This window comes from Ciona intestinalis, unplaced genomic scaffold (genome assembly GCF_000224145.3).
Source record: "Ciona intestinalis unplaced genomic scaffold, KH HT000076.2, whole genome shotgun sequence".
Lineage (NCBI taxonomy): Eukaryota > Metazoa > Chordata > Ascidiacea > Phlebobranchia > Cionidae > Ciona > Ciona intestinalis.
Window position 1 is genome coordinate 328884 of NW_004190398.2, and position 14917 is coordinate 343800.

At 34.7% G+C, this 14917-nt stretch overlaps 2 protein-coding genes across 4 annotated transcripts in view; both read right to left on the bottom strand.

Moving 5' to 3' along the window:
- The window catches only part of LOC100184429 (TBC1 domain family member 5-like), an 11053-nt gene extending 2598 nt beyond the window's left edge, over window positions 1–8455 (bottom strand). Inside the window, exons 1-11 of the mRNA XM_009863042.3 lie at window positions 8125–8455; window positions 6910–7074; window positions 6116–6183; window positions 5279–5470; window positions 5054–5104; window positions 3426–3555; window positions 3010–3143; window positions 2489–2631; window positions 1700–1806; window positions 1034–1170; window positions 110–165 (exon numbers count right to left, since the gene is read on the bottom strand). Of these exons, the coding sequence (XP_009861344.1) occupies window positions 110–165; window positions 1034–1170; window positions 1700–1806; window positions 2489–2631; window positions 3010–3143; window positions 3426–3555; window positions 5054–5104; window positions 5279–5470; window positions 6116–6183; window positions 6910–7074; window positions 8125–8364 (1423 nt within the window). The 5' untranslated portion in view covers window positions 8365–8455. The remainder of the gene's footprint in view (window positions 1–109; window positions 166–1033; window positions 1171–1699; window positions 1807–2488; window positions 2632–3009; window positions 3144–3425; window positions 3556–5053; window positions 5105–5278; window positions 5471–6115; window positions 6184–6909; window positions 7075–8124) is intronic.
- A 523-nt stretch (window positions 8456–8978) lies between these two features.
- LOC778669 (low-density lipoprotein receptor-related protein 6) overlaps window positions 8979–14917 on the bottom strand; it is a 34602-nt gene continuing 28663 nt past the window's right edge. The window contains exons 24-31 of one of the 3 annotated variants that reach the window (XM_026838386.1): window positions 14303–14473; window positions 13761–13886; window positions 13202–13285; window positions 12614–12718; window positions 11961–12064; window positions 11279–11626; window positions 10857–10975; window positions 8979–10636 (exon numbers count right to left, since the gene is read on the bottom strand). In XM_026838386.1, the coding sequence (XP_026694187.1) occupies window positions 9955–10636; window positions 10857–10975; window positions 11279–11626; window positions 11961–12064; window positions 12614–12718; window positions 13202–13285; window positions 13761–13886; window positions 14303–14473 (1739 nt within the window). In that variant the 3' untranslated portion in view covers window positions 8979–9954. The remainder of the gene's footprint in view (window positions 10637–10856; window positions 10976–11278; window positions 11627–11960; window positions 12065–12613; window positions 12719–13201; window positions 13286–13760; window positions 13887–14302; window positions 14474–14917) is intronic. The other 2 variants (XM_026838387.1, XM_018815487.2) reach the window with 2 other exon arrangements.

Here is a 14917-nt window from a genome sequence, read left to right on the forward strand (position 1 = left end):
GTTGTTTTGCTCTTGATGCCCATTTCTTTGTTTTTAAATACTATGATCTTCGCTAACGTTTTTGAAGAGATCTATAAAATTATGTTATGTCTTAACAAATAAGTTTTACCTTGATACGTTGGTTTTTTTGCTGCTTTAGGAGTAGATACAGCTCGTTTAAATTCACTGAAAAGATTAATATTAGATATGCAAGCTAGACTATAGTCGTTTAGTCGTGACAAAATACATGGAACTTTGTATATAGCATAAATGGCTAAAAAGTAAAATTGTACAGGTGAGGTCCCACAGTGTGGCACGCCATGGGTCCTACAATTTAGGTCAGGATTGGCCCATTACCCCAACATCCAGGGTGAATAAATGAATGAATCTTACTTTATCCTTGTGTGGCTGAAAAACGACAGTCGTTATAACACGGGTGTTCATACACCTCGTGTCAGCTTATGAGTTATCATGTATGTTACTTTGTGGGTAATTATTTTTTTGTTTTTTTTTTTATTTTTTTTATGTGTGGCTGATAATTTTGGACAACCCATTAGTGACCACTGGGTTGGAGCAATTGCCTTTAAGTGTTTTGCCCAAGGAAACATACGCCAGACAAAGGGGTGCTATGGCATAGAGCTCAACAGTATAAAGAGCCTGCAAGATGGATCTAGCTTTTAATACACATGCGAATATCTTAAAGAGAAAAAAACAATATATAGTGGGGTGGGGGAAGATGGGACACCGTTTCATTCCATTTTTTGTCCCATTTGGTAGTAAACAAAAAGCATTCAAAAAATTATAAAATAGCATCCCCACAACTCCCATAGATCGTTGTTAATTGTTTAAAAAATGATCAGGATATTTGAATATTATGTGCTAAAAGTGTCCCGTCTTCTCTCACCCTACTATAAATGATTTTAAAAACCAATTACCAATTCAAAAACTTTTAACATTATAACGATTGTATAAACAATTTGGTTTTTAAAATTAATTTAAAGTTACATATTTCGATTTTATTGCTGACAAAAATTCTTTAAAAAAATGAACTAACTTTCCAAAGTTGGAAAAGAGATTGTCAATTTTGAGCCCCGAAAAAATCCCATTGGAACTTTTGGTCTTTTTTACTGGTTGTTTCTCGGTTTGACGTGGTTCGAACTTGAATCGACTGTGAGATGGACGACGATTGTTCTATTATGATGTCATAGTAGTTAACAAAAAGATATAAATATTGAATTTATGAGTTGGGTAAAAATTGGCCGTAAAAGTTTCACACATTATGTGGTAAAGTAAGGGGTGTTGGGTGTAAATTCCACCCCATGTTTCACACATTATGTGGTAAAGTAAGGGGTGTTGGGTGTAAATTCCACCCCATGTTTCACACATTATGTGGTAAAGTACGGGGTGTTGGGTGTAAATTTCACCCCATGTTTCACACATTATGTGGTAAAGTAAGGGGTGTTGGGTGTAAATTCTACCCCATATTTCACACATTATGTGGTAAAGTACGAGGTGTTAGGTGTAAATTCCACCCCATGTTTCACACATTATGTGGTAAAGTACGGGGTGTTGGGTGTAAATTCTACCCCATATTTCACACATTGTGTGGTAAAGTACGAGGTGTTAGGTGTAAATTCCACCCCATGTTTCACACATTATGTGGTAAAGTACGGGGTGTTAGGTGTAAATTCCACCCCATGTTTCACACACAAAAAATTACCTTAGGGTCTCTATAATAAATAGCAAGATGCACGATGTCAAAAATATCTTCAATTGGAGGATATTTCATTAATATCCTCATGCATGTGCAGTAGTCAGCAGCTAACACTGTAAAATAACATTCTATTTATCAAAAAAATAAAATAAGTTTAGTAAAAATTAGGAATATTGTATCTACACTCAAGTTAGGACAGACCACTACTCATAGCTTTGTTTTTCTAAAGATTAACAGTCTTAAATACACAAAAAAAAAACAATTTGTATGTAGTAGTGGGAATATGGGACACTTTTTCATTACATTTTCTCGTTTCATTAGGTAGTAAATAAAGAACATGCAAAGAATTATAAAACCAAATTCTCGCAATGACAATAGACCGTTGGTAATTGTTTAAAACACAATCAGAAATTTTGGATATTATGTGCTAAAGGTGTCCCATCTTACCCCACATTACTGTATATATATGGTTTACTTTATTAATAGAGCAGGGGGTAATGGGATTTGCGTGTTTATGTAATGCATCTTACGAGTTATGTATGTTACTTCAAGGGTGATTACTATTTTTGAGGAATTTTTTTTTATGTATGGCTGATAATTTGGACAACCCATCAGTGACCACTGGGTTGGAGCAATTGCATTTATGTGTCTTGCCCAAGGACACATACCCCCACAATGGTAGCATTGACTGTAACAAGCCTTGAACCCATTACCTCTGGGTTAGAGGCAGGCGCGCTAACCACTTTGCCACGGCACAGGACAAATAGAATATACAGCAAGCACAATTAAACTTACACTGTTCTCTTATGTTAACCATTAATGCCACGAAAATATAATCGACCAGATCTAAAGCAGAACTATCAGCAAACATGGTGTCCCACAACACAAGCAAATCTTGAAGGTCAAATTCTCGTCCAAATAATAATCGTACCCAACGCCTGTTGATAAGATGTGATTTAAAAATTTATGGTCTTTTTAGCGAGCTATGTATTTTCTAAGTGTTGTTTGAATATTGAACAAAATCTGGGGTGACATGCTTAAAATACAGTTACACTCATAGTTGTAAATGGTTTTTAACAAAAACAAAACAAAGACGCTACGAAACCTTTTTTTTTCGTAAGTCCACAAACACAAGAATCTTTTTTTCAAAATTATTAAATTTTAAAAAATTGTTAATATAGTTCAAGAGATAATGTATGATGACGTCATTAAATAGAATACCGAATCCCGTAATTAGATCCAAACACAAAAGGATTCGAATCTCACGGATTCGATATTCTGTAATGTGCATCCCTAGTATAAATACAGTAACTCACAGTCCATAAACTTGAGGAATAATCTCCAATCTGCTGATATGATAATACAGTTCATGATCGTACGTAGCAAGCAGATCGTTATGGATTCGATTCAATTTGTTTGTTATTTCTAAAGGTGGTCCCGCATTATTCTCCTAAAAAAAAAATATTTTTTTTAGTATTTAATCTGTTACCTATGCCAGTACCACATACAAAATTTGTTTTTTAAAGTTTTTTTTACCAAAACCGGCACATATTTACAACAAAGCATAAAAAAATGTAAAATTTTACGAAAAATCCTAACTATTGCTGTCAGCTTTAACAATAAGTTAATAATTACATTATCTGTTTTTTTTTAATTTTTTTTTTTTAATTTAGTTTGTACCTCAAGAATTTTTTTTTTTTTACATTAAAATTTTTTTTAATTTTATTTTTACCTCAGAAGGTTGGAAGGGTACTGTAGGTATGGGGTCATTGTTCTTAGCACACTCTAGTGGCAACTCCGGTTCAATTTCGTTGATTGAATACCACGGATTAGTTGATCTCATTAGTTGGCAGAACATTGTGCTTTGAAAATTATTTCTTAAATTTTGTATATATTATGTTTAATCATATGATAAGGTGGGGGTAAGATGACACACCATCTTTTTCTCATCCAATTTGGTGGTAAACAAAGAACATACAAAGAAAAATGAACCGTATCCTCACAACTCCAATTGACCGTTGTTAGTTGTTTAAAACGTGATCAGGATATTTGGATATTATGTGCTAAAGCTGTCCCATCTTAACCCATTCTACTATAGATCATACTGTAGAACTAACAACCCATATTATAACTATAGAGTTGGCAGTTGCACAAGGATAAATAAGTTACATTCATTCATGGTAATGCACTCTACAAAAGTAATACACTATACAACACCTAGGGATGCACATTATAGAATTTCGAATCTATGAGATTCGAATCCTTTTGTATTCGAATCTAATTAAGGGATTCGGTATTCTGTTTAATGACGTCATCACACGTCATCTCATACACTATATTAACAATTTTTGAAATTTAATAATTAAAAAAAAAATATTTTTGTGTTTGTGGGACTTTCGAGAGTAAACGTTTTACAACGTCTTTTCATAGCCTGCTATACGTTTCATGACGCAAAAACTACCCAATAGTACAATTTTTGATAATTTTACAGCTCATGATCCAACAAGGCTGCTATGAAAGAGTCAATAAACTGACTTATGTGGGTAAAATTATTTTTTCCTATAAATACAAAAAGATTCGAAATTCTAGATTCGGAATTCTAGATTCGAAATAAAGTATTCTAGGATATCCTAGAATACCTAATTATTCTGTAATGTGCATCCCTAACAACACCTGTGTTTTATCATTAGCAATAAAAGCAGAATTTGTGCATTGAAATATAAAGTAAATACTTTTTGACTCGCACGCATTTAAAAACACAGGCAAATATTGACAATAATAGATGACTTAACAAATAAACACACAGGTTCTGCCATACATACTGTACATAAAACGTTGTAGCCAGAACCAAAAAAGGGTCAGTCCGAACCAATGAACAATGTGAGCTGTATTTTGTAAAATCTTTTACACATGTTTTGAAACCTTTAAACCCCACAAACTTAAAACTATAGTAAAGCTAAAGATATAACTATGTACAGCTATGCTGACTAGTTTTGTTATCTTTAAGTAGTTCACTTTTTCCTTTTTTTTATTTTTTTTATTCTCGCGTGCAACTTTATAGCAATAGCATAAGGCTCTGCGCTTGCCCCAGTTTTTAGATTTTCAGTGGATCGTCAAAAAAAGGGCGCTTGGGCAAGAGCATTTGAGCTCGGAAATCCCTACGGTGCAATTCTTGACAGCACATAGAATCTTAGAGAAACCAATATAATCCGTATCTCTAATTATCTAATATGTTATAACTTATAACAAACAGAAACAAGTTACTGACAATTTGATTACGATCGTTTTAAAAACACGGTGTGAATACACTAAAAACACAAATATACAACATAAATATATATATATATTATATATACTTACTAAGCATCATTTTCCAAATACTTTTGTTGGAAAACAGTTTGAATAATCGGCCTGAAAAAAGTTGGCAATCATAAAAAACATGATACTGCACAAGAAAAAATATTATTGCACAAAGTGCTATAAATCTTAAAAAAATACATATTTTTTTATAATAATATATTTATGGTCTAAAAATACGGCAAGCGGGTGCGGGACTTCACAAAAAATCTAAAAGTAGCAACTTACGGGAGTTCCCCCATTTCTTGGGTATGGAAAGCACCTTGTAGGTCACAATGAAGAACAAACAGAATAGGAGCGAGAAGCTCATGCATTCCTTGTCTGTACGACAAGTTAGTATGCTCGCGTGCGTAGCAAAATAAAATATTTTCCATTGCGTGGCGTACGTCCTCTTTACTGAAGTAATCCATTTCTGGGAAACTGAAATATGAATGAATGAATGTAACTTACTTTATCTTCGCGTGGCCGGAAAACGACAGTCGTTATCACACGGGTTTAACACCTCGTGCCAGCTTACGAGTTACCATGTATGTTACTTTGTGGGTGATTTTTTTTTTTTTCATTTTTTTATGTATGGCTGATAATTTGGACAACCCATTAGTGACCACTGGGTTGGAGCAATTTTCGTTAAGTGTCTTGCCCAAGGACACATACGCCCACAATGGTAGCAGCGATAGGCCTTGAATATTTGTAAAAACAAATTGTAAAATATATTTTTACAAGTTCTTAACTAGGTGGTAAGACCAGAGCTTTTAGAATATAATGTAAATTACATTATGTAATTGCAATATAACAAAGCAATAATTTTTTTGCAATCCGGGACCTTGGATTAATAATTCCATCGGAACGTAGCTCTTAAAACTTAAAATATGTTTAAAGTTTCTGATATTAAAATTCAAACAAAATTAAACTAAAAGAACATTATTATTTCTATTTACATTTAAAAAAAATTAAAATTATAACTATTCCATTTAAACTTAACTTAATGTAGGAGTTTATCAAAAAACAGTTATACTAAAGTACTGTTTAAACACACACTGTATGAGGGGGAAAGTCAAAACTTACGTTCGTCTTACGTCTCGTTCAATATCGTTTCGAAGTTCTTTGTCTCGAAAATATTGAAGCCAGGTGCTCTAAGATAGAAATAAGATTTTTAGATAAAAATCTCTAAACTTTTAATTATGAATTTAATTTGCACATATTTAGGTTTGAATGAATGTAACTTGCTTTATCCTCGTGTGGCCGGTAAACGACAGTCATTATAACACAGGTGTTCATACATCTTGTGCCAGCTTACGAGTTACCATGTAGTTTACTTTGTGTTCAAAATTTTTTAGAATTTTTTACTTTTTTATGCAAGTATGGCTGATAATTTGGACAACCCATTAGTGACCACTAGGTTGGAGCAGTCTTATACATATAGGCAAAAAACCTAGGGTGGCAGGATAGGCATGGCCTACCCTGGAATATTTAAACTGCATTAAAGCAATAAGTTTTTCTTCAAAAAAATATGGATAAAACTATTCCTACATTCCCTATGTTTTTAGAAAAACGGGTATGGTTTTACAAATTCCATTTTATGCAGATTGATATGAATTTTTTCCCGTATATATTCTATATTTATAAATTATTGCAGTATTAGGATAATACTGTTTATAAACTTCCAAATGTGCAAAGAATTTCCCCCCCAAAAAAAAAAATGTGGGCATTTCTCTTAAAAACATACAACTTTTTTTGCCTTTTTTTCCAATCTGATTAAAATAAAGTCATGTACATCAGCATAAATAAATAAATGAATTGAAAGTTAAGATAATATATTTAATAATACTGGTTCAATGCAATTAATTAATTCCACTCACGTCATCGTTTTGTGATAAAGGATTTTCCACTTCAATATTGGAGGGTTGTTTCTCGGAATTCGGAATCGTAATATTTCTCTCTTTTATGACATCATACTCTGCACGGGACTTTACCAATGCTGCTGGCCATTCACTTGTATTGTGAGGTAAACAATGCAAGAAAATCTAAAAATAATAAATTTATATATGTAGTCTGTATTATGAATAAATTCACGAAAAATATTTGTTTTGATTTCTGTGCTACTGGTATGGCAGTGCTCTTCAACCAGTGTGCACGGTGCATCCTAGAGTGCACCAAAATATGCCAGGGGTGCACCAGTGCAAAAGGGTATACAAGAGTGCACCACAAACTTCAACAATTTTCAGCAATAATATTTAGTTTTAAACATTTTTAACAAATTTAGCCACTTTTCTATCCCTTTTTTTATATGAATTCTATATCTTGCATCACTGGGAATTGCGAAACGGCATTAGTTTTTTGGTAAAACAAACAGGGGCTCATGAGTTCGTCGCAACAACTTTAGGGGTTTACCAACCCAAAAAAGGTTGAAAAGCAGTGTGATAGGGCAATGACATTCATTATAACACGGATGTTCTGCTTCATACACCTCATGAACACTTATGAGTAACTTTTCTGACAATTTGGATAATAGTAAGAAAAGCTTTATTTGTCTCTTCGATTACGGTAGCAAAGATTTAGAAATATTTTTAACGAATAGACAGGATGGGCTATAAAGACAAAACAACAGTTCGCTACACCTAGCAGACAAAAAATCATTAATTTTTCATTATTGTCAAGTTAAACTTGTATTAGAAACAAAAGTGTGCATAAAGACACATAATTACTGGGTTAAACCAATTGCCACTAATAACACACATGTCAGCATGGCCCAGTCTGCAGAATATGGCAGTTATTAATGAAAGGTGCAAGACGGTTATTTTTTACCCAGTGCAAGACGGTTATTTTTCACATGCTATATTTAAAAATTAATGTACATTCTTAAATCACATTAGGAAATCCATCAATTGGATACAGATTTGGTTCATTGTTTAAATACTTGGCGTGCGTGGAACAAATTATGGCGTGCATGACCTTTTGTAAACAAATTTGTCCGTGCACCTGTCATACTCTGCAGACTGGAGCATGGCGCTTAAGGTACATACATGGCATGTTGCTTAAACTTTAAAGTCACTTTTTCCACATTATTTTCTTACCCTCCAACACACACTTCGAAAATGGCATCGTCTCAAACTGTGAGAGTACGTTTTGTATTTCAAATATTCAATCAAATTTTCATGCCCCTCAAAATAATCGTTCCATTGTTCAACGTAGCTGTTCACACCAGCCTGTTTCGTATCATGGGACAAATCAGACACCGCACTGGTACCGTTAGATTCCATAGCATTAATTGCAACTTTTGTGATCAATGCACATGCATGCGTTGCACCAACCATTCAATAAGTGCTAGCGCATTTTCAGCGTGTTGTAAAAGATAAAACTTGCTGAGTCTGCAGAAATAGACAAAATAGCAATGATAAGATTGATCCACGCGTTGAAATGACGTTTTGTTTTCAGACGTCAGATGCGTGACGTAGATTTCGAAATTACGTCATAAACAAATACGTTTGTAAATAAAATTAATCGTTTTGGCTGTCTAGGCACATGTAATGCTATAAAGTTAGGTTATTTTATAAACCTAAATAACAAATAACCCTAAACCTTAGTCGTATTTCGATTTTATACACGTACATAAACAAAGTAAAAATGCCTATTCGTTTGGGAATTCCCTAAAACGCATTAAATTCGATCACGTGGTCTGGTAAATAAAACTCTATAGTTTTCGTGTTGAAGAGGAATTGGCACCTTTTAATAACCCTGTTTTAAAACCCTAGTTTTCTCTCTTTACATTTCAAAATCCTGGCACCAAACCTGGGGCGGCAAGGTGTACATACCAACCCTTCTATTTTCAGAACATATTCTCTAAACATATTTTAATATGACTACTCCCACATTTAAAAAATCCCTTTTTGCAAATAAAGTTCAAACAAATGCTAAACTAAACCATAAAAATAGTTAAAACCAAATTTATTTACATTCGTTGGGCAATTGCAAATCGTTCAGACATGATAACCAGGCACTAGAACAATGACCAGAGAGGTAAGAAGACTGATGTACACTTTACAAAAAAATTAATTTAAAAAGGCTCATGCTTATATGAATAATTGGCACGCATTCTATTCTACAGAAAATAGAAATAGAATAGAATTGGCACGCATAAAACGGCGGTAAAAAAAACGAAAAAAAGTGTTTTTTTTCGTCGTAAAAAAACTCAAAGGCTACCACTGCAAACTTTAAAATTCTAAGAAATGTAAAAGTGTACCTGAAAATCCTAAAACGTTTATGCGATTATTTTGTCAAGATAGTTGACCAGAACGACAGACAAACTTAATGTTTATACTGTACAATAAAAAAAACATGATTCGTTCGGAAGAATTGAAGTGCAGTATATACAAGATCAAATGCAAAGTTTCGTGTACCGCTGAAAATTTGATAACAAACAAAAAAAAGAATAAAATGCAAAAAAGTTGGCAACGACAGCGTTGGCAGAGGGTTCTATTGGTTTTGAAATGAAATAAAACAAAAAATGGTAAAAACATTAAACATTCCCATTACAATAGGGAATTGGATTTATATACATGTTTCTGCAGTGCTGTTCGATCATGTTTTAGTTATTCGCCTGGCATTTTCTGACCTTTTAACTGGTAGCACTGTTTTTTGTGAGGAGTTATTTAACTGGGAGCACTGCTTTTGTGACAAGTTTTTCAACTGGTAGTACTGTTTTTTGTGTCAAGTTTTTTAACTGGGAGCACTGCTTTTTATGACAAGTTTTTCAACTGGTAGCACTGCTTTTTGTGACAAGTTTTTCAACTGACAGCACTGTTTTTTGTACCGAGTTTTTCAACTGGCAGCACTGCCTTTTGTGCAGAGGTTTTTAACTGGGAGCACTATTTTTTGTATTAAGTTTTTCAACTGGCAGCACTGCTTCATGAGGAATCTGTGGCTGGGGATGGCGGAGGGTTATAGATGCGAAAACTTCGCTCCGTTACTGATGGGGATGACCTCGGATTGAGTAAAACTGTGTCCGCATCATCTTCAGATCCTCCCTCCTCATCTTCCGTGACTCCCGATCCTGCAATGAGGTTTTCTGTGACGTCATTAGTGACATCATCATCAACCGTCTCATCTTCTTCGTCTAATGGATCGTCGGCCTCCGTCGTTTCACCGTGGGTGTAACAACATTCCGACATGTACTGGCTGCGTGGGGTTGGCGGGGGCGCGAATGGATCCGAATCCGAATTCAGATCCGATGAGAGGTAGGAGCGATGTGGAGGTCTTCGCCAGGAGCGCCCCCGCTGATTATAAGAGGGGGGGTAAGATGGTAGGGAGTCACCACCACAGGAGCAATCGTCGTCCTCACATTGGTACGAGCTTGACGAGCTGCCATCTGGGTGTCTACATTGTGGGGGGTATTGATGGTAGCAGTGGTAACAACACTGATGGTGGTGGTAGGGGGGCGGGGGCTCATGCGGGACGCTTGAGTTCGTTGATGGGGGGCTTCGATTCGAACCCCCGTGTCTGTAACCCCGGTCTACGTCATCGCATGTGTCTGTGTTGCATGGGGTAGGGGGTGGAGGGTGATGGATTGGGTAGCGGTGCTGAGACCTTCTGTGTAAAAAAAAACAATTTAAATCAGTGTTTTTTTAGAAGTTTGTTAATTTTATTAACGACTTATAATAAATTTTCGAAAGTTTCTGCCATTTTTTGTTTAGTGCAATTATTTTTATAATTTTGGATTTTCTTTACAATTACCCAAAGCTTTTAATAATTTAAAAAAAAAAGATTTTTAAACCAATTTGAATTTTTTTTCCTGAATTTCAACGCTTACCTGTGTTTATATCCATTCTTACATCTATGGTGAGACCTTCCAGAATCAGTTGAATAAACCCTGTCCCCGCTTTTGGAGCCCGATCTCACTGTTGCAGGGGAGGGTGGGGGGTTGGTGGTCTGTGATGTAACAATCATTATTTATCAGCCACATTAAAATTTATGTTAGAAAAATATATTATTATTTTGTAGGTGGAGGGTTACAATGAATGTGATTTTGTAGGTAATATTTTTCTGTGCCATGTGAGTAACTGTGAGTGAGGTTTTTTTGTGCGGCTGACAATTTAGACAACCCATTAGCAACCACTGTGTTGGGGCAATGGGTTAAATCTGGCCTAAATCCCAGGTCCTCGACAAGGACCTCACCCAAAAAGAATAAAAAAGCAGAGTTTTCTACATTTATTTAAATAAAATTATACTCACCGGTGAGAAAACCTTGGCTTGTATGCTTGAACACCTTGATGCCCCTGGAACACAGGGACGATCCATAGAATGGCAATCCTTTGTATAATGGACGGGAAATTGCCAATTTGATGGGACCCCAAACCGGGAATTTGACCCCGATCTACTCCCGCTGGGGTGAAAGGAAAGGTTAATCGATGCTTTCCCCTTTGTTGACCCCTTTTTACGGCTCTGGTTGCCGTTAGTTTTTTGGTGGTTTACGACTTCAGTTGTGTCGGCACGCGACTGGATTTCTACGTTGACGGTGCAGTTGCCGTTCGTGTGCGGGGCGAACATGACAACCCCTTGCGGGTAACGAGAGTTGTGGGTCTGTTGGGGGGGAGGGGGGGTTATAGGAAATATTAAAATGGAATGCAAAATATTTTTGTGAAACAAAAGTGAATACAAAATATGCAAAATACAAATTTATCTATAACAATACAAAAATACCTAAAAATATTACAAAGCGTAATGGAACTTTTAAAAATAAAGATTAAATGAATAAAATCAGAATGTATAAAAAGGTCAGAAAAATAAGAAAATTGCACCACTCAAAATTTATCAAAGGGAATAAAACCAGAATATATAAAAAGTTCAAAAATGTCAAAATAACATATTTGAACTACTAACAAAACTACATGAAAAAACTAGAATAAGAACTTACCATGCAATGTCGTATAAAAAGACCGATTCCGAGCAAAACCACGCACCCACATACGATGCCGATCACTATAACCATTGAGTTGTCTTGATCATTGCCGCCAATGACTGTTTAAATAGAAATCTTATAAATATAAAGTGGGTGGGGAGTGGTTAGAAAAGTGCTTATCGAACTTTCGGGTGAAAATTGATTTGGTTTTGGTGATTTTCCAGGTTTGTATTTTATATGAGTGAGGTCCTATGGCGAGACATGTGTTTTGGGGCTTGGGCCAGAATTGGCCAATTACTCCAAAAATTAACCCCAAAAAAATACGCCAAAACTATTTCAAAATTAACCTAAACTTCAAAATTATTTCAAAATTAACCCAAAGATTATTCCAAAAAAGACTGAAATATAGCTTCAGAAAATGTTTTTTTAACTTTTTTTTGTAAAAAGGTAGCTTCAAAAGCTTTTTTTCGTAAAAACATAGCTTTTTTAAACTTTTTTTGTAAAAATGTAGCTTCAGAAGTTTGTTTAAAAAAATTAAGTTTCGGAAATTTGATAAAAAAATGTGGTTTCAGAAATTCGTTTAGGAAATTTATTTTCAGAAATTGGTTTTTAAAATATTTAAGTTGAGACATAAAAATTGAGAAAAAGTGGGTAAGAGTTAGAGGTACCAGGAAGTTTATGAGCTTGGTTGCTCTTGTTGAAACTCTCAAGTCTTTTAAGAAGTTTTTGAAGAAGATACTCGTCGGTGACCACCAGCCTTCCTTCATTGAGAACTGGCAGGAGAAAGGAAGAAACAAAGAGGAGAAGAGTGTGAGAGAAAAATAGTGAGAAATTAGAAATGAAAAAATATTATTGAAAAAAAAGAGAATATGACCATATATAGTAGGGTAAGGGAAAATGGGACACCTCTTTATTCTATTTTTTCATCCCATTAGGTAGTAAACAAAGAACATTTAAAGATTATAAAACTGTATCCCCTTGATTTCCATAGACCTTAGTTAATTGTTTAAAGAGACATTAAACAGTATGGAAAAAATACCAATTCTTATTATATATACTAGTATTTTGGTCATTCATAAAACTAATTTAAAAAAAACAAACCCCAAAAAATTTTTGTTTTTGATTTAAATATGTTTAAAATTCACATACGCTTCATTCCGAAACAAGTTGCCTGATTGAAACGTTTGATTTTAGGGTGTAGGATATAGCGGAATATTAATTACATATTAATTTATTAAAATACTTTTTTTTCTTACTTGGCTGACAGTTGGTGCAGTCACATGAGCTCCCTACTGCCACACACTGGCCAGATGGACACACCTTTAGGTTAGGTCCACAATCTAAAGAAAACGCTCAAATAATTAAAGACATGTATGTTTATTACTGGTAGCATAGAGTAAAACAAGCATGTTTACCAATACTACTTAGTACTCGTTACAACCAATTTGTTAACCCTAAAAGGCATCCCTACCTTAAAAAGTACTCGTGTATGTAACTTACTTCATTTCGAGTGGCCGGAAAACGAAAGTCGTTTTAACACAGGTGTCTCATACACCTCGTGCCAGCTTACGAGTTACTATGTATGTTACTTGTGGGTGATTATTATTTTTTTTTTCATGTAGGACTGAAAATCTGGACAACTCATTACTGACCACTGGGTTGAAGTAATTGCCGTTTAGTGTCTTGCCGAAGGACACATACGCCCACAGGGGTAGCCGTACAAGCCTTGAACCCATTACCTCTGGGTTAGAGACAGGCGCGCTAACCACTTTGCCAGGGCTCCAGACAAAGCCATATGCCACATACACCACTTACCGCAATTCATTTCATCACTTTGCGAGATGCAATCATACGTTCCGTCGCAAATTTTTGACTGGTTGACGCACTGGGGCAAGACTTGAACCAAGTTATGGAGAAAGTTTCCTCTGTGTTGTAAATCTCCTGTGGTGAAAACAAAATATGATATAATATGTTGTATAGTAGGGTGGGGTAGGTTGGAACATCTTTGACACATAATATCCAAATATCCTGATTGTGTTTTAAAAAATTAACAACGGTCTATGGGAGTTGTGAGGATACAGTTTTAAAATTCATTGATTTTTTTGTTTACCAAATGGAACGAGGAAACAGAACTAAAAGGTGTCCCATCTTCCCCCACACTTTTTTCTAAAGAATGGCTGACAATTTAGACAACCCATAAGTGACCACTAGGTTTAAGCAAGAATTTGTTTATTTTGTATCTAAAATAATAAATTTTTTGAAGTATTAATTTGTTTTCTAAAGTGGACAATTTAATTTAGATAACCCATAAATACCCACTGAGTTAAGCAAAACTATCGTTGTCCCGTAAAACTTACCTGCTTTGCATTCCACTTCGTAATCCTTACACGGCAGTCTATTTGTCTCACAATTCATTTCATCTGAGGCATCTTCGCAATCATTCTCACTGTCACATTTCCAATTCATGGGAATACAAATCGATAAAGTTTTGCATCGAAAATAACCTGGACCACACGTCACTGGCTTGCCTGGAAAACATAATAACTTTTTTAAATTTTTTTTTTTTTTTAAAAATTTATATATATATGCAATTGGAGAAAGATGGGACACCTTTTCATTCTACTTTCTCGTCCCATTTGGTAGTAAACAGAAAGCACAAGGTTTCCCACCTTCCACCACCCTACTATATATAATTTTATTTGTTTAACTTAGTACTTTTCAAACCGGGGGTCACGACCCTGCTTGTAGGGGACTCCAGGGGTCAAAGATAGCACACCAATTTTACACAAAGTACTGCGTAGTTTATACTATTAAGCTTAAAAACTTTTTGGCTATTTTACCCATTACCATAACATAGTGTACTAAAAATTTGTTTAATTTTTTTTTTTTTTTAAAAACAAAATTTATTAATAAACAGACAACAATAACAACAATAACAACAACAATTAATAAACAGACAACAATTACAACAA